The 23,505-nt window shown below is 50.4% G+C and overlaps 1 protein-coding gene and 1 long non-coding RNA gene across 5 annotated transcripts in view; one reads left to right on the top strand and one right to left on the bottom strand.

Annotated features, from left to right (window-relative positions):
* Positions 1–18,555, bottom strand: part of WDFY1 (WD repeat and FYVE domain containing 1) — a 46,178-nt gene extending 27,623 nt beyond the window's left edge. The window contains exons 1-2 of one of the 2 annotated variants that reach the window (XM_077885134.1): positions 18,363–18,555; positions 490–557 (exon numbers count right to left, since the gene is read on the bottom strand). In XM_077885134.1, the coding sequence (XP_077741260.1) occupies positions 490–557; positions 18,363–18,499 (205 nt within the window). In that variant the 5' untranslated portion in view covers positions 18,500–18,555. The remainder of the gene's footprint in view (positions 1–489; positions 558–18,362) is intronic. The other variant, XM_077885135.1, reaches the window with a different exon arrangement.
* Positions 5,240–10,049, top strand: LOC144305752 (uncharacterized). Of its 3 annotated transcripts, none has more exons than XR_013372820.1 (3): positions 5,240–5,419; positions 8,480–8,586; positions 9,723–10,049. It is a non-coding gene; the product is annotated as an uncharacterized LOC144305752 (long non-coding RNA). The 3 variants fall into 3 exon arrangements; XR_013372819.1 differs by having other exon boundaries at positions 5,240–5,951; XR_013372818.1 differs by having other exon boundaries at positions 5,240–5,951; positions 8,477–8,586.
* Positions 18,556–23,505: the final 4,950 nt, after the last annotated feature.

Genomic DNA, 23,505 nt, shown 5'->3' with positions numbered 1-23,505 from the left:
AACTAAGAAACTCACTTTGAAATCTAGTAGCACTTTTTTTTTTGTTTTAAGATATTATTTATCTGGGGATGCCCGGGTGGCTCAGGGGTTGAGCGGCTGCCCTCAGCTCAGGGTCCCGGGATCGAATCCCACCTCGGGCTCCCCGCAGGGAGCCTGCTTCTCCCTCTGCCTGTGTCTCTGCTTCTCTCTCTGTGTCTCTCATGAATAAATAAATAAAATTTATTTTATTTATTTGAGAGAGAGAGAGGAGGGGCGGAGGGGGAGGGAGGGAGAACCTCAAGCAGACAGCCCACTGAGCATGGAGCCAAAAGCCGGGCTCGATCTCACAACCCTGAGATCATGGCCTGGGCCGAAATCAAATGACTAAGGCTTCGCTGACTGCACCACCCGGGCGTCCCTCTAGGAGCACTTTTTACCCAGGCATTTTGAAATTTGAATCATCAAAGGCACTGGACACACTTCCACCCAGCGAACAGTTCAGCTACTCACAGGCCATCGTGTGATAGATGCTGGGCCAGTACTGACCGCTGTCTCTTTTCAGCCATACTCGGATGGTTCTGTGGAGAAAAGAAAAGAATGGAAGAGCAGCCATTAGCAGTTTGATCTTATCTGTGTTCTAGGGAAAAGTGATCATTTACTTTATTTTTTATCCTATTTCCCAACTAACCCTTGTAACGTTCATTAATCAGACAAATGAGATAAACAGAGCAGCACCCAGGAGAGCAGCACACGGGGCGTTACCCGAGGTGTGCACACCACACATCCCCATCCAGCTACGTCTATGGGGCCACGTATGGCAGGTTTGTGGGAGCCAGGAGTCAGGATTTCAAATGATCTTGATGATATGGTAAATCTTTTTTTTTTTTTTAATTTTTATTTATTTATGATAGTCACAGAGAGAGAGAGAGAGGCAGAGACACAGGCATAGGAAGAAGCAGGCTCCATGCACCGGGAGCCCGATGTGGGATTCGATCCCGGGTCTCCAGGATCGCGCCCTGGGCCAAAGGCAGGCGCCAAACCACTGCGCCACCCAGGGATCCCGATATGGTAAATCTTATTGTAGAAGGATGTACAAATTAAATTGCTGTTCTTCTTAGTGAAAAGCCAGCTGTGGAACTTGGTTGCTTGCTGTTGGAGCCAAGTGAGGGGAGCAGAAGACCTCTGTGGGACGATGATGCTTCTGGAGAACGGGAGGTGCGCGTGGAGGGCGTGCCCACCACCGGCCGTCCTGCCCCGGGGAACGCCGCCCCACACCAGGTCTCCCGGCCTCTCGTTTCATCAGAACCCACACGGGGAGACAAGGAAATCCTGCACACGGGCAGGACAATGACAAATGACCTAAATAGCCGAAGTGATATCCGGGCTTATGGGGTCAAAAGGGCGAGCACCACCAGGCCTCCTCCCCGCGCAGCCCCGCCCAGCACCCCCGGCCTCCTCCTCGGCACCCCAGGGAGTGGCCGCGCAGGCCCGGCTGCCTCGGCTGGGAGGGCCCACTACCCACGGCCCACCCCCACAGCCCCTGCAGCGACCTCTGTCGCAGTCCTGCCACTATCTCTAACAGCGACATAGACGCTGCCCAGAGTCTGCACTGATCAAATGTCTGCCCCTCAAACCAAAATACCCAAGACCAAATGTGGACTCTCTGTGTCTCCATCTGGTTTGACTTTGAAGACACGGGTGACTAGTCTGTGACCTAGTCATCAGACTAGTGTTGCTCCTGGGGGAGGAAGACAGAACGGGAAGGGATGTGCCTGAGCTTTCGGGGGCCTGGCAAGGCTCCGGGGAGTTGGCTTCACGAGTCCACGCATTTGCCAGGACTTGCCCAACTACAACCAAGGTCTGTACAGGTTACTGTGTATAATTAGGTCGCAATAAAGACAGACTAGATGCTGACCTTCATTCATCCAAATAAAGAGAACCTAGCAACACAGTGGGCAAATCACCACTTTGTACGTGACCTGGATACAGGCCAGAGTAGGAGAAGCCACGTGTTCAACGAGCCACTGGTGACGGGTCACAATGGAACCCTGGCCAACTTTCTACACTTCCCACCCCTGATCACAAGTGGCTGGACCAGAAATGGGCATCTAATCCTAGCTCGATCAATCAGCTCCTCCCTCGGGAAATCAGAAATAAGGAGAGCGAAAAATAGATCGGAATCTCCCAACGGCTGAAATGGCTGTTTTTGGTCATAGGCTTTGCAACTTGGACTGCAGAATGTTGCACATCAAATAAAGAGAAAGAATGAAGTCCACTATTACAGGAGGCAGAGGCAAGTTGAAGAGCATCCCTCATGCCCAAGACTGAGCTATTTCCCTCGTCTGGAGTTCTGTGAGGTGGACACCTCAGCAACCTTACCAGAAACACTCAGTAGCTTAAATCAGCCTGAGGTACCTCTGCTGTTGGCAGTCAAGCAGGTACTAATGTACAACAAGGATACCAAGCACAGTTTCTTCACTTGGGCACCATAACAGATCCTCCGTCATGAGCTTCTCATGGCAAGATAATCAGACCTGATTCTGAGGGACCTGTACTGTGACAGGAAGTTCTAAAAGTCTAAGTTCACATCCCAAATTAAAAGAGAGGGGGAGGGAGATCAGAATACAGCCATGTAGGAAAAGACCTTTAATTTTTATAGTTTGTAATTCCATTCCTTTTTTAAAAAAGGATAGATTTATTTACCTATTTATTCATGCGAGACACAGGGAGAGAGGCAGAGACACAAGCAGAGGGAGAAGCAGGCTCCCTGCGGGGAGCCCGAAGCGGGACTCGATCCCAGGACCCCGGGGTCACGACCTGAGCCAGAGGCAGACGCTGAACCTCTGAGCCCCCCAGGCGTCCCTGTAATTCCATGTCCTCATGGACACACAGCTCGAAGAAGGACTCAGTGGCACACGCTCTTCCCTCGTGTAAGAGGAGAACACTCACTAACAGGGAAGTTGGCCATGAGAGGGAAAACCCTAAAGGTTATGTCTGCCATCCAATCATCTAACCTTGGAAAGTCTAATTTCAATTTCATGAAGTTCAGAATGATATTTAAAATAGCCCAAGGTCAAAATGGAAACTCTCCAGGCACCAGCATTTTGGGAATATAGTGCTAGTTCCTTTGGAGGACAAACGTTAGTACTCGAGTTGGGTCTGCACCCAGCTGACACACTAGGAAACTGGTAAGACTTAAATGATCACGCAGGATGTTTCACTAGAAAATCGATTACGTCCAGGCTGACCGAAGACCATCCTTGCTTGGGTTGCGGGTTCCAAAATTCCAAAACAGGCTCAAACTTGACCTTGATAGTGAGCTCTCTACCTCTTCATATTCACATCTGAAATTCCATCCCGCCTCTTTTCATGCTCCTTCCGTTCCTTCCACGATAATGCTACAATCTCCCATTTCCAAGATTAAGTCAAAATGATGGTAAGTTTAACCCTTAACACTCCGGTAGTGCCAAGAACCTACATATTAGACATACGTTGTAAACTTTCTATTAAGGTAATATAAGAATTTGTTTTGTGTTGTGTTTAGACTGTGTCTTGACTGGGTAGTAAATGGTTGTTTAAAAAAGGGCTTAAGTTGGGCTGCTTATTAAAAAAAAAAATCAACAAATTTGAGAGACCAAGAAAATTTACTATTCAGTAAATTGGAAGTAAAATCTATTTGAGAAGTTGAAAGCAATACAAGAATACAGTTTAGTAACATTTGCAGGAGAAAACTTTTAAAAACTCTAGCGCGTTATTAATAGACCATGTAATCACCAAGTGTCAGGATCAGATGGTTTCATTTCTACAGAACCACAATATTTTCTGCCTAGCTGAATGTCTAAGCTGCTTTCTCTACCAAGTTAAATTAAAATATAACAGCTTAACTTTTCCTTTAATATTTTGACAAGTTCACACCCACTCACCTAAACTCATTCTATGCTTTGCTTGCTGCTCAATCTACCCATTTTTTTTTTTTTTTTTTTTTTTTTAGTGGATGAGTTTTCTTTGAGATTCCAAGACCATGTCAATCTGAAAAGAAGTCTTTCCTTAAAACTGAAACGTCAGAAACATGTTCACCTTTGCCAGGCTCTAATTTTAAGTTGTTTTAAAACAATAGTTTGATATTTTTCCAAGAGGTACTTAGAGAGGAAATGTGTCATTTCTTTCAGAGCCTAAATAAAACATTTTCAGAGTTCTCCAAGCTACTATTACCTACAGCAACCTCCTCTGCCCTCCTAGTTAGAGAAGCATGGTAATATTTATGCATCACTACATGGGATGCCCACCACTACCATCATTTTACTTGTCTATTATTATTTTTTATAAAAATTTTATTTATTTGAAAATAAAGATTTTATTTATTTGATACAGAGAGAGAGCAAGAGAGCACAAGCAGGCTCCACACTGAGTAGAGAGCCTGACGTGGGGCTCAATCTCAGGACCCTGAAGTCATGGCCTGAGCAGAAGGCATATGCTTCACTGACTGAGCCCCCCAGGTGCCCTGTTGCCTATCGTTCTTCAGCAAGGTGGATGATCCATTTATTTTCTGGAAAACAAGAAGCCAAAGCTGGACTGTATTTTTTTTTTATTTTAAATATTTCAAGTGTTTAAAACATATTGCTGTGCAGGGCTAAGCAAATGAACAACTGAAAAGAATAAAAAGCCATTTCTAGGGTTCTTGTCATTTTCTGTCAGCACTGGGAATCAGAACTCTTTGGCAAAAATTTGTCCCATATACTGAGAAAAATGTTTCCTGCCTCATACTGCTGCTGCTGCTGCTACTACTACTAGTAATAACAGCAACCAAGTGATTTAGGAACTCCATACTTGGCAACCGATTCTGAAGAAATTTAACAGGAAAAAAAAAGGAATTAACGCATTACAGAAAAGTTCCTATGAGCATTACTCAAAGGAATAAAAACTGGGGGGAAAGGTGAAATAACGAAATGGGTTAATGGCGTATTAATTCCATAGCTTACGCAGTCATTACAAATCGTTCTGAAAATCATGAGTTCATGATAAGCTACTGAATTAGTATGTTTCACAGTCATTAAAAATCCACACAGAGATCGTGAACCCATGAGAAAATGTTTACGAAATGTTAATTTTTTTTTAAAGTATAACGTAAAATGATGTAACTTCACTTCTATAACTGGGCCAAGCCAGGTAGGAGAGAAGGATCATAGCTGTAGAGCCACCAAGGCCTTCAGTGACTTGGGGGTGGCGGTTGGGGGGGGGGGGTGTTCCTTGAGCCCAGAGACTCCAGTCCCCAGTCCCCAGCCCCCAACTCAAGGAGCAGAATGAGCCAACAGTTGAACGAGTCCTCGTGAGCCCGGCACACTCAGGGATGAACGTCTGACGTCCGGGCAGCTGGCTGGGGGCGAAGCCTGTCTGCTCCCTACGGACGCCTGTGCTCCCTCATTCGGGCAAGAGCAAGCAGGTGGGGGAGGAAGGCAGGCCTCAGGCGGAAGCTCCAGCGCAAGTGTGGGCACTAGAGTCAAAGGCGATGTCAAGTAGGGGGACCCATCGAAGCTGGTGGGAGATCTGAGCATCCCTGGGGTTAGTGCACAGGGCCCAGGACACCCAGAGCTCACAGGGAGACGCAGACCCAAGGACCGAGACACCAGGGTCGAGGTGCTGGATGGACAGAACCTTGAGCATGTCAGCAGGGGACACAGCCAGTGAAGGAATCCGAAGCAGGAGGGCAGTTAACAGACGACACCAAGAGGCACCAGGGCCACCAGGCCTGAAAGACACAAGGCGATAAATACTTCGTGCCTCTTAAAAAACGTGTCCCTGCCTGAGTTCTTATGAGTTCACAGCAGTGAACTGTAGTGGCAGACAGAGCTACGTCCTGTGTTCTAGAAAATACTCCAGGATACGAAAAAGGCTACTGTTGGTGGAGAATGTGAGCCACATCCTCATGACAAGACGTCAGCCAAGGCCTCCCTTTTATACTCAGGGAGGCAAATGTAAGGAGAGTCAAGGTTCTAGAATCAAACAAAGCATCAGTTTGTTGAATTGCTTTGTCCAATTTTATTGCTCTTTTATAAGAGGATAATAAAAATTCACATTTCAAAACATTACAAAATAATTCAAAACAAAGCAGCTTTACGTGGTAAATAATAAGTAAAACAATTTATTTTTTTAAATTAAATTTGTCTTTTCTTTTTTTTAAGATTTTATTTATTTATTCATGAAAGACACAGACAGAAAGAGAAGCAGAGACACAGGCAGAGGGAGAAGCAGGCTCTCCCTGCAAGGAGCCCGATGTGGGACTCGACCCTGGTACTCCAGGATCACACCCTGGGCTGAAGGCAGGCGCTAAACTGCTGAGCCACACAGGGATCCCCTAAGTAAAACAATTTAAAAAAGAAAAAACGCTTTTCAGAAAATTCCACATTTTACCTTCCAAAGGAGTTAACCCCTAAACAAAAAGGAAGCATGAAAAAGTAAATTACTTTTTCCCTCCAAAAAAATCCAGACTATGCACAAGTCGAGGTCTAACTTCAAAGCTCTCATTTAGTTCAAAGAAACCCTGACTTCTGTGCTAAACAGGAACAATGAGTCCAACAAAATCTCTCTCGATTAACACATATTTGGTATGTTTCTCGTTTCAAATTTTTATTTAAATTCTGGTTAACAAGGAGGGCAATACTGCTTTCAGGAGCAGAATTCAGGGATTCAGCACATGCACACAACACCCCGCTGTGCCTCCTTAGTGCCTGGCGCCCACCTACCCCCTCCCCACCCACGACCTTCCATCAACCCTAAGTTTGTTCTCTATGGTCAAGAGTCTCTTATGGTTTGCTCCCCTCTCTCTCTCTCTCTTTTTTTTTCCTTCCCGTATGTGTATCTGTTTTGTTTCTTAAATTTCCCACGAGTGAAATCATACAGCATTTGTGTTTCTCTGACTTATTTTGCGTTAGCACAACACTCTCTAGCTCCATACACGTTTGTGCAAATGGCAAAATTTCATTCTTTTTGGTGGCCGAGTAATATTCCATTGTACATATAGTTTACCCCTTCTTTATCTATTCATCAGTTGATGGACATTTATTTTTACAATAAACCAGAGAAGAGAAAAAGTTAAGAAAATCATCAGGAAGAGAGAATCCATTTATAGTACCATGCCATATAAAATCCACATATAAGTGGACCTGCACAGTCCAAAGCCATGCTGTTCAAGGGTCAACTGTACTTGCTGTTTTAAGCCACTGAATCTTACCTGGTTTGTCTCATATCAGAAACTAAATGATACAATGCTATCTGTTCAAGAAATAGAGTATCTTTGATTCTGCCCTTAAAATAAAAAATAGGGGGATCCCTGGGTGGCTCAACAGTTTAGCGCCTGCCTTCTGCCCAGGGCATGATTCTGGAGACCAGGGATCGAGTCCCACGTTGGGCTCCCTGCATGGAGCCTGCTTCTCCCTCTGCCTGTGTCTCTGCCTCTCTCTCTCTCTCTCTCTCTCATGAATAAATAAATAAGATTTTTTTTTTTAAAAAAAGATAGCATTTGGCACTTACCGAGTGTCAAGGATTTAAAAGTACTGAATAAACAAATAAGTTCACTTCACTTTGAACCGAAATAGAGGATCCTCGCTTTGCACAGATGTTAATTTTTTTTTTTTAAAGATTTTATTTCAGAGAGAAAGTGAGCAAAAGAGAGAGACGGCATGCCCATGCGCGAGAGAGGACAAGCCAGGGCAGAGGCAGAGGGAGAAGGAGAAGTGGACTCCCTCTGAGCATGGGGCCCAACGTGGGGCTCGATCCCAGGACCCTGAGATCATGACTTGAGCCGAAGGCAGATCCCTGCGCAGATGCTAAATTGAATCCCGAGAAACTAAAGAAGTTACTGTAAAGCATAAACGAAGTTATTACTCTTAATTATTATTCAATGTTTTTCATCCTATCAAGGATCAAAATTCTGCATGTTCTTAGCTTACTACAGTAGATATATGAAAAGCAGACTAAAAACCACAGGTCTGGTTAAGAATGAAGTATGTGTTCCAGTGAAACTAGTCTGTGCTCTTCTCAAAGATATACCTGATGGTCAGAATAGGTGGAGGAGCTCCTCTCATTTCTTCGAGTCCCTTTGACTCCCCTCAAAGAATTGATTAAAAGCAACTTAAAAATGTACTTTAGGAAATCACCAAGTCTATAAAGCCTTAACTGCTTAAGCTAGAAAGAGGAAGAAAGAAGACAGATTCCAAGCATGGTTCTTCTGGTGAAAAGCGCTGGCTCTCAAAGCAGGGGCATCTTGTGGGAGTGCTGATTAATATCATTTTTAAACCTAAAACTGCATGAGGACACACATCTGGATTCAAGACATTTTATTTTCCAATACGATTACCTTGAAAATCACGCCCACACTTTGGTAAAAAGATTCAAAGCGCACACCAGTGCTGCGGTAAAATCACAAGGCCAAATTCTGTCTCGCCTGACACATCAGCATTTCTAAAACCAGATCTTTTTTTTTTTTTTTTTTCTTTTAAAGCAGGTTCCACACTCAGCGTGGAGCCTAGTGCATGGCTTAAACTCACTACCTTGAAATCAAGACCTGAGCTAACATCAAGAGTTGGACGTCCAACTGACTGGGCCACCCAGGTACCCCTTTTTAAATTTCTCAAAAACACCCTAATGATCCCCAAACAGCTAAATGAAAGCAATTCAACCATTTTTACATTATAAACTGTTACATTATGCCAGGATTACTCAACTAACCAATTGAACACAGAATACAGAGGATAGGATATGTTTCAAATTAAGCCCAAGGCCTGCTTCTGTTAACCTCTTACAATAGTTAAGTTTGAGGAAAGTCACTCTTAGGGCTGCTGATACTATTTCGCATCTTGATAAATCACCAAACATTTCCGTTACCTTCAGCAAAGGATATTTTTTCCTACACTTAACTACTTCCGGGGGCTCCAGACACAGTGTGTGATTCTGGTCGCCTCCAGAGCTTTCTCTAACATTAGAATGTTAGCCTAAAAGAGAAAGAAAAGGACATGGCCATCAGTGCAATCTGCTCTTATCAAATAAATAGCAGTTTCCTTTCAGCCAAGTCTCCTGAACTCTGCCCTCTTCATTCCTGTAACAGAAAGAAGCCTTTCTCCTTTGGTAACAAAGGGGGAAAACACTAGATTTTTACTGAACCAACTAAACGGGTAGGCAGGGAAACCAGCCTCTTTTCACCAAGGAAAATTAGATTGGCTGAGAACAAATTTATATTCCCATCTCCTTCTACAGTCCAGGGAAGGAACTGTGAACGGCTTCAACGGCCCGCGCTGGTGCCTCTCGAACTCCTGCTGTTGTCACAAGCAGATGTTTATCCCAAGAGGAAGGCCACTTATGTGGCATCCCCACCAGCTCCTGGACTGCCTCTCCAGAAGCCAGATGGCTACCTTCCTACCTGCAGATGTGTTCTTTTTCAGTTGAGGAACCATTCCTGCTGCCATCTGTTCACTGTTAGCATCCAAATGATTTTTTGTGACCTCTGTGCTACCAAGAAGGCTGACGGCCATCAGAACCTCGAGCAGCAGGAGCGATCAAGGCAGGATGCAGTCAACATAGGGTCCATGCAACACTTTCTTATGTCACCAAGAGAAAAGGTTCAAGCTCTATCCATAGCCTAGATGTCTCAAAACACAGGGTTAAACCAAATCCAAAAAAGTACAGTTTGAGGCAGTGAGGAAGAGCAGCCTAGCTTCCAATTCTGTTCCACACTTCTTTCTTCCTTCCAGGTCTGTCTGTTGATTCACCCAAGCTAACAACATTGAGACCAGCGCACACCTGCTTCCTTCTGGGAGTCTGGAATTTCGGCAAGCGCCAGGCAGAGGGCACCTACCCGGCCAGCCCCCAAAAGTGGTGGGCACAGAGTCTCTACTGAGCCTCCTGGTCGACAGTGCTGTACCCAAGGGGTCATAACTCAATGCGGAGGGATGGAGCCCCTCCTGTGGGTCTCTCCACAGGGCAAAGATGCACAGGAGCTCACATTGATTTCCTGCGGCCTCTGTGCCTTTCCTTCCACCAATGCTGTTTGTGTCCTTTCACTGCAATAAATCGTGGCCATGAGCATGAGCTTACGTCAGCGGTCCTTCTAGGGAATCCGTGGGCCGAGGGGTGGCCGTGGGGCCCCTGAACAAAGCAGGGCACAGGTGTTATGAGGGAAAACCCACGACTGACGTGACTTGTAAGTGACTGATACGGAAATGATGAGAAGGCACGACTCAAAGACAGTTACCAGAACTTAGGTTTCTAAGTGATCCCCAAATGGTTACTGTCCTACTTCATACGGAAAAAAAATTTTTTTTTATTTCCACATGCACACAGAGCAAGCAAACATCTTCAGCTTTTGATGAGATTAAAATAATTACATGGGAAATAATAACAGACAACATGTGCAAACTGCTTTCCCTGTGCTGGGCACTGTTCAGTGCACTGTGCATATTAATTATCCTAATTCTCACAAAACCCTGATGTAGGCACTGTCCCCATGTCACAGATAAGAAAACTACGGCACAGAAAGACTAAGCAACCTCTCCTAAGGTCACACGGCTGGGACTCAAACTCGGGCCTTCTGGATCCAGGACTGGCTCTCGACCGTGCCATAAAAAGAAAACGATCCTCACGACGAAGGGCCACTCCAACAAAAGGAAAAAATCCTTCCTCCTTCTCCTTTCTTCGTTTTGTTTTCTAACAGAGTCCACTTTTCAGCACTGCGTGATGACAAAAACACAGCAGTGAACACCCCAGTTTAATGTGTAAGCCAACAACTTCCAGCTATGCCAGGTTTTCTCCTAAGCGTAACACTTTAAAAACTCAGGTTGTTTATTCAAAATGACTTCCGCGTGAGCAGCTAAAAATATATAATTTTTCCCTCAAACTACCTTAATGTGCTTAGAAACATCTGAAAGGAAACAAGCGTATCAGGATAAAAAGCTGGTTTATAACAATGGCAAGAAAAGCAGATGCCACACTTTAAAAGTTGGATTTCTATAACTGCTACTGTTTACCAGCCTAAGTGCAACATCCTACAGTATTTTAAAACACATGAGATCTGCCTTTGTTTGACTTAGGCCAGACAAGTGAGTTTCTGGCGGAAATCAATGGTGGCCTCCATTTTTGCATCAGGGCAAAAGCATAAGCACGCTCATCCTCAAACTGTTTTCCAAAAATGAAGATGGCAGGATGGCAGCCTTATTTCTTTTATCTTATTTAAATATTTTATTTTGGGCAGCCCACGTGGCTCAGCGGTTTAGCACTGCCTTCGGCCCAGGGCGTGATCCTGGAGACCCAGGATCGAGTCCCATGTCGGGCTTCCTGCATGGAGCCTGCTTCTCCCTCTGCCTGTGTCTCTGCCTCTCTCTCTCTCTCTGTGTCTCTCATGAATAAATAAATAAAATATTTTTAAAAAAATTATAAGTAACTTAATTAATCTTTTATTTAAATTCAATTTGCCAGCATATAGTGTAACACCCAGTGGCCTTATTTCTAAGGCTGTATCATGAAGTCTTTTCTTTTAAAAATTCTATGCTTCAACTGATTCTAAAAGTATGGTGCAGTCCACAGCAAAAAAAAAAAAAAAAAATCAAAGGGCAAATGTGTCCTGGGAATGGGTTCTCAAGGTCTCAGCACATTTCACTTCTGTTCAGAAAGCTGAGTCTCACTTTCTGTTTCCACTATCAGGAAAATGGTTACTGTAGTTCAAATTCTACAACTTACCACCCAGGTTTGGTACTTTTCTTTTTACAGTTTCCTGGCTAGAGAGAGTCCTACTTTATTGATTCGACAATATTTTTTTAAAGATTTATTTATTTATTCATGAGAGGCACGGAGCCAGAGGCAGAGGGAGAAGCAGGCTCCGTGCAGGGAGCCCGATGCACAGCTCCATCCCTGGACCCCCCAGGTCACGCCCTGAGCCGAAGGCAGAGGCTCCACTGCTGAGCCCCCCAGGCGTCCTGATTGGAGAGAATATTTTTTTTTTAAGCTTTACAAATGCAGCATACTTGGCATGTTCAAAAATGCCAGTTCCCAAGTTCAGGCAACTGCAAACTTAAGTTAAAAACACACATTCAGGTGTAGGGTAACAAGAGTGCAGTAATGAGGCCCTTAACAGAATGTACAGGCAGGCACACAGGGGAGCAGTGCCACCTTCTGCTGACCCTTCCGCGGCAGGAACTCCGACGGTTTCTGCTCAGACCCCAAAGCTCGGCACCCAAAGCATTACTAGTGACTCCTGGTGCGAGGGGCTCAGGCTGGGCATTCCGTACCAGGTTAACACTCCCCGAGGGGACGGTGTGTATTCAGACGTGTCCCACACGGTTTGGTTTTAATGGGAAATAGACGAGTACAGGTAACTGATTCCAGGCAAATATATCCCGGAAAAGGACACAGAAGAGGACAGAGTACAAAGTATTCGCCCCTCGTGGGCCTGCAAGGCTAACACTGTGCCCACTGTGCCCACAACACTCGTGCAGAAGAGCGGTTCTCAAAGTGGGGTTCCTGAACCAGCAGCATCAACATCGACATCACTGGGAACCTGGAAGACATGCAAACGCTGGGGTCCCATCCCAGCCTCGCTCAATCAGAATCTCCATTTGATTCTGATACATGCTCAGGTTTGAGAACCGCTGTCTGGGGAGACCAGAGAAGTAAGTACACTGAGCCTAACCCCGGCTGTCTCAACCACGGTGCTACTGACATCTGGAGCTGCTAGTTCTTGTAGTGAGGTCCTGTCCCGTGCCTTACAGGATGCTGGGCAGCATCTCTGGCCTGACCCTCTAGATGCCAGCAATCCCCGCTATAGTCCTGCCAACCAGAATGTCCCCAGAGACTGCCACATCCCCCTGTGGGGGCAAAATCACCCCTTGTTGAGAACCACAGGCCTAGTTTAGAAAAATGGGCACTAACTTTAGGCAACCCTCACATCTCACTTTTCCTCTCAAAGTGCTCTCACGCCAGTTCTCACTGCTTTTAACTTTTATCAAGTGAATTAACTTTAGCAGGAGCCTACTTTAAATTTAAAAGTTGCCGTTCTGAGCATTACAGCACAAGTTATATTAGAAAAGGTACAAACTTCAAAAACAAAAAACAAAAAAACCAAAAACCTAAAAGGAAGGAAGGATAGCTGAATTATAGCCAAAGGTGGAATCCTAGCATGTCACACTTGCTGCCAGAACAGTCGATCGTTGACGGATACCAACTGGATTCAGTTTCTCCAAATGCGCAATAGGGCCCCCTAGTCGCACCTGGGTTCAAATCTCAACCCAATCACTTACTAGCTACTAGGCCTTGGGCAGTTACTTCAGTATCTTTATGCCTTGGTTTCCTGTCAAAGGCCCACTGCCATCGGAGGCACACACCCACCGTCTGTCCCGTAACACTCCGGGGGCCCAGGAGAACTGCTTCTGCGGGAAGACGGACAGACACACCGCACGGGATAAAGACTACACACGGAAAAAAAAAAAAAAAAAAGACTACACACGGTCCCATCTCTTCAGGTCGGGTTTTACCACCAAGGAGTTTTCAGGCCCAGTTTACGAACCAACCAACAGAACAAGCCCACCTTCGGCTTTTACAACACACTGAATCTTGGAGCTACTGATAAGGGAGGTGCCTGTACTCCCCACCTCGTGGGGAACGTGAGAGGGATGCAGCCCCATACAGAGGTCCGACTCTGCACCAGTAGGGAGCACGGACTTTTATTTCACTAATTCATTTATTTTTATTTTTATTTTTATTTTTTGAGAGAAGGGACTTTTAAAAGGTTTAGCCACTGTTATTTCCAAAGTACAAACTCGGGTCCTGTCACTTGCTTTGAAATCTCTGATGGTTTCTTACTGAAGTCAAACAGCCCACATTGGCGTACGAGGAAGGCCTTCCAGCTCTCAGGACTCTGTCCTGCTGCGGCCACTCAGATACCCTTTGCTCTGGTCACCTACAAGTAACCGTGCTCCCTTACTGCCCCTTGCTCTTTCCACCTGCCTGGGACAGGGATGTGCCCCTCTTCTTCCCACAGCCCACTGCTCTGTCCAGGGACATCTCCTGAGGCTGTCCTTAAACCCTGGCCCTCAAGGACATGCTCCCCTCTGTGTCTCCCCAACGCCAAGGAAGCTGACAGCACAGAGCCATCTCGTCACCAGTCTGTCCAGCCCTTTGGTAACAGATTTTGGCATCACTTGTCTTTCTATCCCACAGGTCCAGCACACAGTGTCTAATAAATGCCTGTCTGATGAATAAGGGTGGTCAGAGTTCTGCTTCCTTAATATGCTGGTTCCATCAGGTCAAGAGCCATAAATATCAATGAATCAGAAGTCAGGAGGGCAAGTGCTATGACTTTTGATCCCTGTTGTATTCCCTAAGCCTGGCACTCAATAGGTACAGTATCTCTAAATATATGAATGAACGAGTGCATGAAGGTATGAATGAATGAATGAATGAATGAATGACTAAAGAGTACGGCACATAGTCATGACAATGTTAAAGATACACCACCATACCCAACAACAAAAAACCCATAGCCACGTGCTTCCATAAATCTCACGAACTAAGGCACCTGCTAAAAAGCATCCTGCCTTCAAGGAAGCTCCAGGGGCATGAAACACAAGTTGCGAACACAAGGCTTCACCCCTCACCTGGTCCAGTCATCGGCAAGGGCCCTGCTGGGCTCCCGTGAAAAACTAGGCTGATCTGAGGCTCCCCCGGAACATTTCAGTCCCAGAGCAGCTAAGTAATCACTTTCCATAAAACATTTACCAGCACTGCTCCTGGCCAGTAATCGCAAACATTCGGCAATTCACCCGACATCATGAGTCAGGAATACGATATTTTGCTGCATAAGATACCTAAGTTTTATAAAATGTTGTCTGCATCCAAGTTCATGTCCTGCAAATATCATTATGGTGTCCTTCGCCCTTTTGCCTTTTTTCCACCTTCCCTTCTCCTCTCTTTTCCTTGCTGCTTCTGCAAAGCAACAGCCAGGTCCTCGCAATAGCTCCTCTCCTCCTTTGAGGTCAGCTCCCTGCAAATGAGCTGGAGAGGCCACTGCCTGCTCATAAAACAACGGACTCAAAAAGCAAAACACAAAGGTTGACTAGGCACCGGGGGCTTCGGGTTCTCTGTTCCCAGTCAGGACAGGCCCTCAACGGTACTTCAGAAGCTCTATGCCTGCAAACGGCGGGGCAGTGCTGTCTGCTCTAAGGGGACAGGGCAAGTACCTGCCGTCTTCCAGAAGGCCTTAGGACTTTTGGAGTTCACCATTTAAGAGCACTCATTGTGGGAGGAAACCGAATTTCACTGGCAAACATCAGTCATTTCCTCCAAATTCCCACCGTAAAGCCACAAACCTTTTAAACATTCAGGGCTTTAAAAACACTAAAGTTTTAAAACAAATAATTTCTCTTCAATCCAATCACACAGCCCTGGGCAGACCAAAGAGCTGGAGCCTGGGTTGCGTTCCGGCTTCACCAGCATCTCTGTGACTCTCCAAGGGCCTCAGTGTCCTTCCTCTTGGATAAAATGAGAGAATCGGATCAGATCAGTGATTCCCAAAGTGTGGTGGGCAAGTTGTCATAGCACAAGAAGGAGATGACTTTAGGCGCACAGCTACGTGCTTTAGCTGAGTTGAATTCTTTGGGGCAAGTGATACTGGTTTTCCATTAATGGTGGAAAATAATGTTTTCTTTCAAAGAAAAAGCAAACCTTTTAAAACATAAGTCCCCTTTAGGAAAAAAAACAACTATGTGATAAGTAAGAGTTCAGGTGGTTCTTACAGCTGTAAAGAAAAAAAAAAACTGATCTAGGGACCCCGTGTTGTGCAAAAAGAGTTGTCAAGGCAGCATAAAGCAGAAGAAAGGGATGGAAGCTCCTGGAGGTCTGCGGAGAGAAGGGAATCCCTGGCACCCGGACGCGGCGACCTGCCACCAGGCTCCTGGCTCCAGGCTCCGAGGCTTGGAACCGACCACAGCCAAGGGCCCAGAAGCCCTCCTCCCGCCCCAGAGATCCCAACGCTTTCTAGGAGCAAGCAGAGCCCCACGAGGAGGGCAGGACCCGGATCCCAGGCTAGGCCCGGCTGTTGGGGGCACTGCCTGGAGGAGCTCAAGGGGACGCCACCCCCCCAGCGGCCGGCAGAGGGAGTATGGGGGGGCCTCCCGGATCCCAGGCTGTGGGGGGGTGGTTACTGGCTGCAGGGGCGCTGGGCAGGGCTCCCGTTTGGAAGGGGCAGGGATCCCAGGCTGGGGGGGGTCCCGGCTGGCAGGGGCAGGGATCCCAGGCTGGGGGGGGGGTCCCGGCTGGCAGGGGCAGGGATCCCGGGCTGGGGGGGGGGGGGGGGCGAGCCGGCTGGCAGGGGCAGGGATCCCGGGCTGGGGGGGGGGGTCCCGGCTGGCAGGGGCAGGGATCCCGGGCTGGGGGGGGGGTCCGGGCTGGCAGGGGCAGGGATCCCGGGCTGGGGGTGGGGGTCCCGGCTGGCAGGCGCAGGGGTCCCAGGCTGGGGGGGGGGTCCCGGCTGGCAGGGGCAGGGGTCCCGGGCTGGGAGGGGTGGGGGTTCCGGCTGGCAGGGGCAGGGATCCCGGGCTGGGGGGGGGGGGTCCGGGCTGGCAGGGGCAGGGATCCCGGGCTGGGGGTGGGGGTTCCGGCTGGCAGGGGCAGGGGTCCCGGGCTGGGGGGGTGGGGGTCCCGGCTGGCAGGGGCAGGGATCCTGGGCTGGGGGGGGGTCCCGGCTGGCAGGGGCAGGGATCCCGGGCTGGGGGGGGGGGGCGTCCCGGCTGGCAGGCGCAGGGGTCCCGGGCTGGGGGGGTGGGGGTCCCGTTGAGGGCTGGCAGGGGCAGGGATCCTGGGCTGGGGGGGGTCCCGGCTGGCAGGGGCAGGGATCCCGGGCTGGGGGGGGGGGGGGGGGCGTCCCGGCTGGCAGGGCAGGGATCCCGGGCTGGGGGGGTGGGGGTCCCGTTGAGGGCTGGCAGGGGCAGGGATCCTGGGCTGGGGTGGGGGGGTCCCGGCTGGCAGGCGCAGGGGTCCTGGGCTGGGGGGGGGGGGGGCGAGCCGGCTGGCAGGGCAGGGATCCCGGGCTGGGGGGGGTGGGGGTCCCGGCTGGCAGGGCAGGGATCCCGGGCTGGGGGGGGGTCCCGGCTGGCAGGGGCAGGGATCCCGGGCTGGGGGGGGGGGTCCGGGCTGGCAGGGGCAGGGATCCCGGGCTGGGGGGGGGGTCCGGGCTGGCAGGGTCAGGGATCCCGGGCTGGGGGTGGGGGTCCCGGCTGGCAGGCGCAGGGGTCCCAGGCTGGGGGGGGGGGGGGCGAGCCGGCTGGCAGGGCAGGGATCCCGGGCTGGGGGGGGTGGGGGTCCCGGCTGGCAGGGCAGGGATCCCGGGCTGGGGGGGGGTCCCGGCTGGCAGGGGCAGGGATCCCGGGCTGGGGGGGGGGGTCCGGGCTGGCAGGGGCAGGGATCCCGGGCTGGGGGGGGGGGTCCGGGCTGGCAGGGGCAGGGATCCCGGGCTGGGGGGGGGGGTCCGGGCTGGCAGGGGCAGGGATCCCGGGCTGGGGGGGTGGGGGTCCCGGCTGGCAGGGCAGGGATCCCGGGCTGGGGGGGGGGTCCGGGCTGGCAGGGGCAGGGATCCCGGGCTGGGGGGGGGGTCCGGGCTGGCAGGGCAGGGATCCCGGGCTGGGGGGGGTGGGGGTCCCGGCTGGCAGGGCAGGGATCCCGGGCTGGGGGGGGGGGGTCCCGGCTGGCAGGGGCAGGGATCCCGGGCTGGGGGGGGGGGGGCGTCCCGGCTGGCAGGCGCAGGGGTCCCGGGCTGGGGGGGTGGGGGTCCCGGCTGGCAGGGGCAGGGATCCTGGGCTGGGGGGGGGGGGTCCCGGCTGGCAGGCGCAGGGGTCCCGGGCTGGGGGGGGGGGGGCGAGCCGGCTGGCAGGGCAGGGATCCCGGGCTGGGGGGGTGGAGGTCCCGGCTGGCAGGGGCAGGGATCCCGGGCTGGGGGGGGGGGGGGGGGCGTCCCGGCTGGCAGGGCAGGGATCCCGGGCTGGGGGGGTGGAGGTCCCGGCTGGCAGGGGCAGGGATCCTGGGCTGGGGGGGTGGGGTCCCGGCTGGCAGGGGCAGGGATCCTGGGCTGGGGGGGTGGGGTCCCGGCTGGCAGGGGCAGGGATCCCGGGCTGGGGGGGGGTCCCCGGCTGGCAGGCGCAGGGATCCCGGGCTGGGGGGGGGTCCGGGCTGGCAGGACGCAGCCGCACCACGGGGCGTCCGGAGGGGCGCGGGGGAACCGGGTCCGGGCTGGAGGGCGAAGGTGCGAGCCCCCGGGGCGCGGACGAGGCCGGGGCGGTGGGTCCCCCGCTCCCCCCTCCGCTCCCCCCCTCCGCTCCCCCCCTCCTCTCCCCCCGCCCCGCCGGCCCGACCTGTCCTCGCTGGCGGTGATGACGCCGTCCTCCTTGGGGATGAGCAGCGCGGCGGTGACGGCGTCCTGGTGCCCCTCGATCTTGCTCAGCAGCGCGGGGCGGCTGCTCTGCGGCCTGGAGTGGATCTCGGCCGCCATGTTCGCGGCGGCGGCGGCGGGGGCGGGGGCGGGGGCGGCGGCGGGGGCCTCCCGCGGGGCCCATCAGCTGACGGCCGGCCGGGCGGGCGGGGACGCGCCGGGTCCGCGGGGCCGCGCCGCCGTAGTTCCCCGAGCGCTGCCGCCCGCGCCCGTATTGCCTGGGGAAGCGGCGCAGCCGAAAACCCGCGGGGGCCGGGCCGGGCCGGGCGGGGCGGGGCCGCGGGGAAGGCTCCAGGGGCGGGGCTGGAGGCGCGGGCTCGGGGCGGGGAGGAGCAGGTGGAGGCTCCACGAATCGGCCCCGCCCGGCCCGAGCCTTCCGGAAACAACAGTGCGACGCCGCGCTCACCCCGCGGAGCCGGTGTTGGGAGCCGGTGTTGGGAGCCGGTGCGCGCGGCGGCAGGAGCGCGGACCCCGGAGCGCCCCGCGCCATCCTGCAGGCGGCCCGGCCGGCGCGCTCCCGCCGAGCGCCTTGGTGGTGCTGACCGCAGCCTTCGGGATGGAGAGACGAGTGCCCCTGGGTTCTCACTGCAGCGAGGGGAAGCTGAGTCACTTGCCTCGTTAAGGTGGAGCAGCTCTCGGAAGAAGGGAAGCGGCGCCTGCTCCGGGAGCTGCCCGCAGGCCTCCGCGGAGCCCCTCCACGCCCCCACGGGAACACCCGAAACGCGAACCCGCTCAAGCCGCAGACGTGAACAAGCCTCCCCCGACGCTGGCTGATGAGCGTGACCCCTGCCTCCCTACCAACCACAGCTTGACCCTCTGCCTAACCTTTCTGCCTCCGGACCAAACGGACACCTCCGATCACACAGTGATCCCCGTTTCCTGACAGCTTCCAGTCCAGTCCAGAGGAGGGACCTTCCTGAGACCCTCTCTGAAATCATCTAATACAAACCCAAACCCCACAACAAGTCCTTTCCATCACCAACGCCCCATGGATCCCTCCCGGGAAAGGCCTCCTCCTGCTGATGAGCAACCGACCCAACCTGCTCACCTGTGACCCAACATGCTCACCTGTGACCCAACATGCTCACCTGTGACTGTCGCTGGTGCCTTTGGGGCCGGAGCGCATCCAAAGCTACTAAGTTGAAGGGTCATGATGAGGACCCAGAAAATCACTGACGTCGGAGACCTCCCCTCTCCAACCCACACTCCCCTTCCACATATTGTATCATTCTGCCTTGCGAACTGCAGGATTCCAGTACAGCTATGCTGCAGAGGGGGCTATCCAGAACTTTTTTTTTTTAATTTTTATTTATTTATGATAGTCACACACACACAGAGAGAGAGAGAGGGGCAGAGACATAGGCAGGCTCCATGCACCGGGAGCCCGACATGGGATTCGATCCCGGGTCTCCAGGATCGCGCCCTGGGCCAAACACAGGTGCTAAACCTCTGCGCCACCCAGGGATCCAGCTATCCAGAACTTAAAATGTGACCAATCCAAAACTGAGTTACAGTATAAGTGCAAAATACACACTGAATTTTAAAGACTTAGTGCAGAACAAATTTTTTAAAACAATAAGATATTTCAATAATAATTTTCATATCGATTACATGTTGAAATGATAGAATTTAGATACGTTGTGTTAGATATTTTAAAAATTAATGTTACCTGTTTCTCATTAGTGTTTAGTATAGCTAATGAATTTTAAATTACGTATGTGTTTCACATAACTGTCATTCATAGATGTATTCACTTATTCAACAAACGCGTTGTACACCTACTAAGTGCCATATGCTGACAAGACAAATAAGACATGGCTCTTGCAAGGCTTTTACATGTGATGACTAGACAGGCTACTGAACGACTGCTTTCACATTAACAAGTATTTCAAATAACAAAATTCATTGAGTGCCTGCTATGAGCGGGGCACCATTCTAAATGCAGCTGTGCTCCAAAGACACAAAAATTGCGCTACAATTAGAATGTATATTCCAATGAAAGAACCATGTAATAAAGTAAATAACCAAATTACATCGTATATTAGAAGGTGTTAAGTGCAGCGAAAAAAATAAAACTGTGGAGGGTGATAGAGATGATAGAGGGTATTGCAATTTTAAATGGGGCAACATGGAAGATTCCAAGATACACTGTACAGTTTCGCCTTCATAGAAGGGAGGTGGTCTTGGGACCCCCAGGTGGCTCAGCGGTTTGGCGCCTGCCTTCAGCTCAGGACATGATTCTGGAGTCCCGGGGCCAAGTCCCACGTCGGGCTCCCTGCATGGGACCTGCTTTTCTCTCTGCCTGTGTATCTGTTTCTCTCTCCCTCTCTCTGCGCATCTCATGAATAAATAAATAAAATCTTAAAAAAAAAAAATAGAAGGGAGGTGGTCAGCACACATTCTAGAGCTTGCAGACCCCTTCAAGGCTGAGAGCCACCATGGCTCAGCCACGCCCTGCATGGGGCACCCAAATTCAGTAACTACATGAGAGCAGAACACAGAAGCCTGGCCACGTCCCTATAGTGCAGGACCCGCTGATAGAGCTCTCTCCCAGGTTGGATGACACCTTGTCGGGCCTGTATTGCAGCTGACTTCTCCTGCCTAATCCTGTTACATCTGCCTCTCTTCACAGCTGTGAATCCCTAATAAATATTCAGCACGCCAATCTCTGCCTCAGCATCTGCTTCCAGAGGATGCAGCCTGAGGGAAGGCCTCATGGGGAAGCTGGCATTTGAGCCGACAGGGAGAGTAGGGAATAAACCCTGTAGAAATATGAAAGACATCCTCTCCTGGAAAAGGAAACAGCAAGTGCTAAGGCCCTGAGGTGAGAACCTGCCCGGGGCTGTCTAGGGAAGGCAGGGCAGCCGGTGTAGCTGGAGCAGAGTGAGTGAAGAGTACAGAGAGATGAGGAAGAAGGGTCACCAGACAGGACATGTTGAGAGTCCTGAGGCCATGGTAATGACTTTGGCTTTTACTTTAAGTGACACGGGAAGCCAGTGGAGGACTTTGAGTACAGGAAACTGCTTTAATCTGCCTTCAGTCTTAAAAGTCATGGGTGTCAGTTGGAAGGCTAATAAGATAAAGCAGTTGAGAGGTGATGATGGTTTAGCGCAGAGTGCAGGTGGTGTGAGGGCAGCAGAGTCTAGAGACATTTCTGGATGGTGGAGCCGATGAGCTTTATTGGATATGGGGTATGAAAGAAAGAGGAGTCGGGATCTGTGGGATGACCAACTGGAGGAATGGAGTGGCCCTTTTACCAAACTGGGGGAGATGTTTGGGCAAGAAGACAGGGAGTTCAGTTTTGGAGGTATGAAGCTTGACGTGCGGCAGATGTCCAGGTGGAGGTATTAGCAGACAATGAGGTGAGGGAGTTTTGTATGCACAACTGAAGAGCAGAGAGGCCTATACTGAGCACAGAAGCTCGGGATTGGAAGGGACGTAAACAAGGGGATGTAAATGACCCAGACCCTGTTTTCTGGGCCTGGGTCATAGAACTGAGAAATCCCCTTAGCATCTGGTTTACTGAATAAATAAACAAATTCATGAACGAATTTTAAAAACTGGTTAATTCCTCAGCTTTCTGAGTTAGTTAGTGGTAAAAACTCCCTGAGACCCTACATTTTTGGTTTCGTAGACAATGTTCTCATTGTCGTATTTACTGAGAAACTCTCAATACAGAGACACCTCATTTTAACATAACATTATTTGCTTCAACTACATTATTAGGTTATTTCCCCCAATAAACGGACTATTACAGAAATAACCGTTCCCTGTGCTTTCTTCTATTTATTTGATTAATGTTCAATGGATATTATTTTTTTACATGTAGTATAGATCATTGAAACACAAATACTAATCATGATCTTCTCCTGTCCCTTCTTAGAGAATTTGCTTCACCCAGAAATCCATCAGCTTGTTTTATGATATGTGCTAACCCCCTATTTCCTCTCTTCTTCCCCAAAGGGAGAAGCCTTATATAGGCTAGGGTGAACCACTCAGATTTTCCCTTTTGAAAGGTTAAGCTATGAGACTTAAATTGAGTTGTATCATCTATCAAAGAAAAACAAGAGCTACACAATAGTTAAAAACAGATTTCAGGGCACCTGGGTGGCTCAGTCCATTAAGCATTAAGTGTCTGCCTTGGGCTCAGGTCATGATCCCAGGGTCAGGGGATGGAGTCTTGCTTCAGGCTCCCTGCTCAGTGGAGAGTAGGGAGTCTACTTCTCCCTCTGCAGCACCCCCTATGCCCCCCCCCATCCTGCCATGCTGCTCTCTCTTTCAAAAATAGATACACAAAATCTTTTAAAAATAAAAAAAATATATTTTATTCAGGAACTATTGCAATAAGGGGAAAGAGACCTCTGTGTACAACTGAGCTCAATTACAAATACAGCATGGACCAGGGGAAATTTATAGCCATGGGGGCTGGGAGTTGTCAATGAACCTTGAACTAAGTGGAAACATCAAAGGTAAGGTGGGGGGGTGGGGGTCAGGATACCAGCTAAACCAACTTGACAGGATTTTTCAGAAGGCAAGCCAGAATGATCACCTAAAACCTGGGGATGGTGGTTGGTGATGAATTTGATTGGATATTAAGGGTAATCAGATACTGAGGGTAGGGGAATCCTTTCTGGACTGAATTGGGAGCCTGACTCAAGTTTGATCAAGGGGAGAATCTTTGCTAGAGCCTCACATTAGCGATTTTTTTTTTCTTTTCTCTTTTAAGATTTCATTTATTTGACAGAGAGAGCAAGAGAGTACAAGCAGGGGCAGCAGCAGGAGAAGGAGACTTCCTGCTGAGCAAGGAGCCAGATACTGGGCTCCATCCTAGGACCCTGGGATCATGCCCTGAGCCACCCAAGTGGCCCTAACATTAGAGATTCTAGCCAGGAGCCCAACCTGGGTGAGTGGGGGCAGCGATGCCTCCAAGCACAGGGGCCTCAGCCAAGTGCCGCCTGGAGCCCAGGTGGTCCTGTGGTCGTGCAGCTCGGGGCTGGCCTTCCTTTGTGAGTATCAGATGGAAACATTCACATTAGCAGTTTGGTAAGAAAGTCTCCATCAAGAGT

This window comes from Canis aureus, chromosome 36 (assembly GCF_053574225.1).
Source record: "Canis aureus isolate CA01 chromosome 36, VMU_Caureus_v.1.0, whole genome shotgun sequence".
NCBI lineage: Eukaryota > Metazoa > Chordata > Mammalia > Carnivora > Canidae > Canis > Canis aureus.
This window is presented reverse-complemented; position numbering and strand designations above follow the sequence as displayed.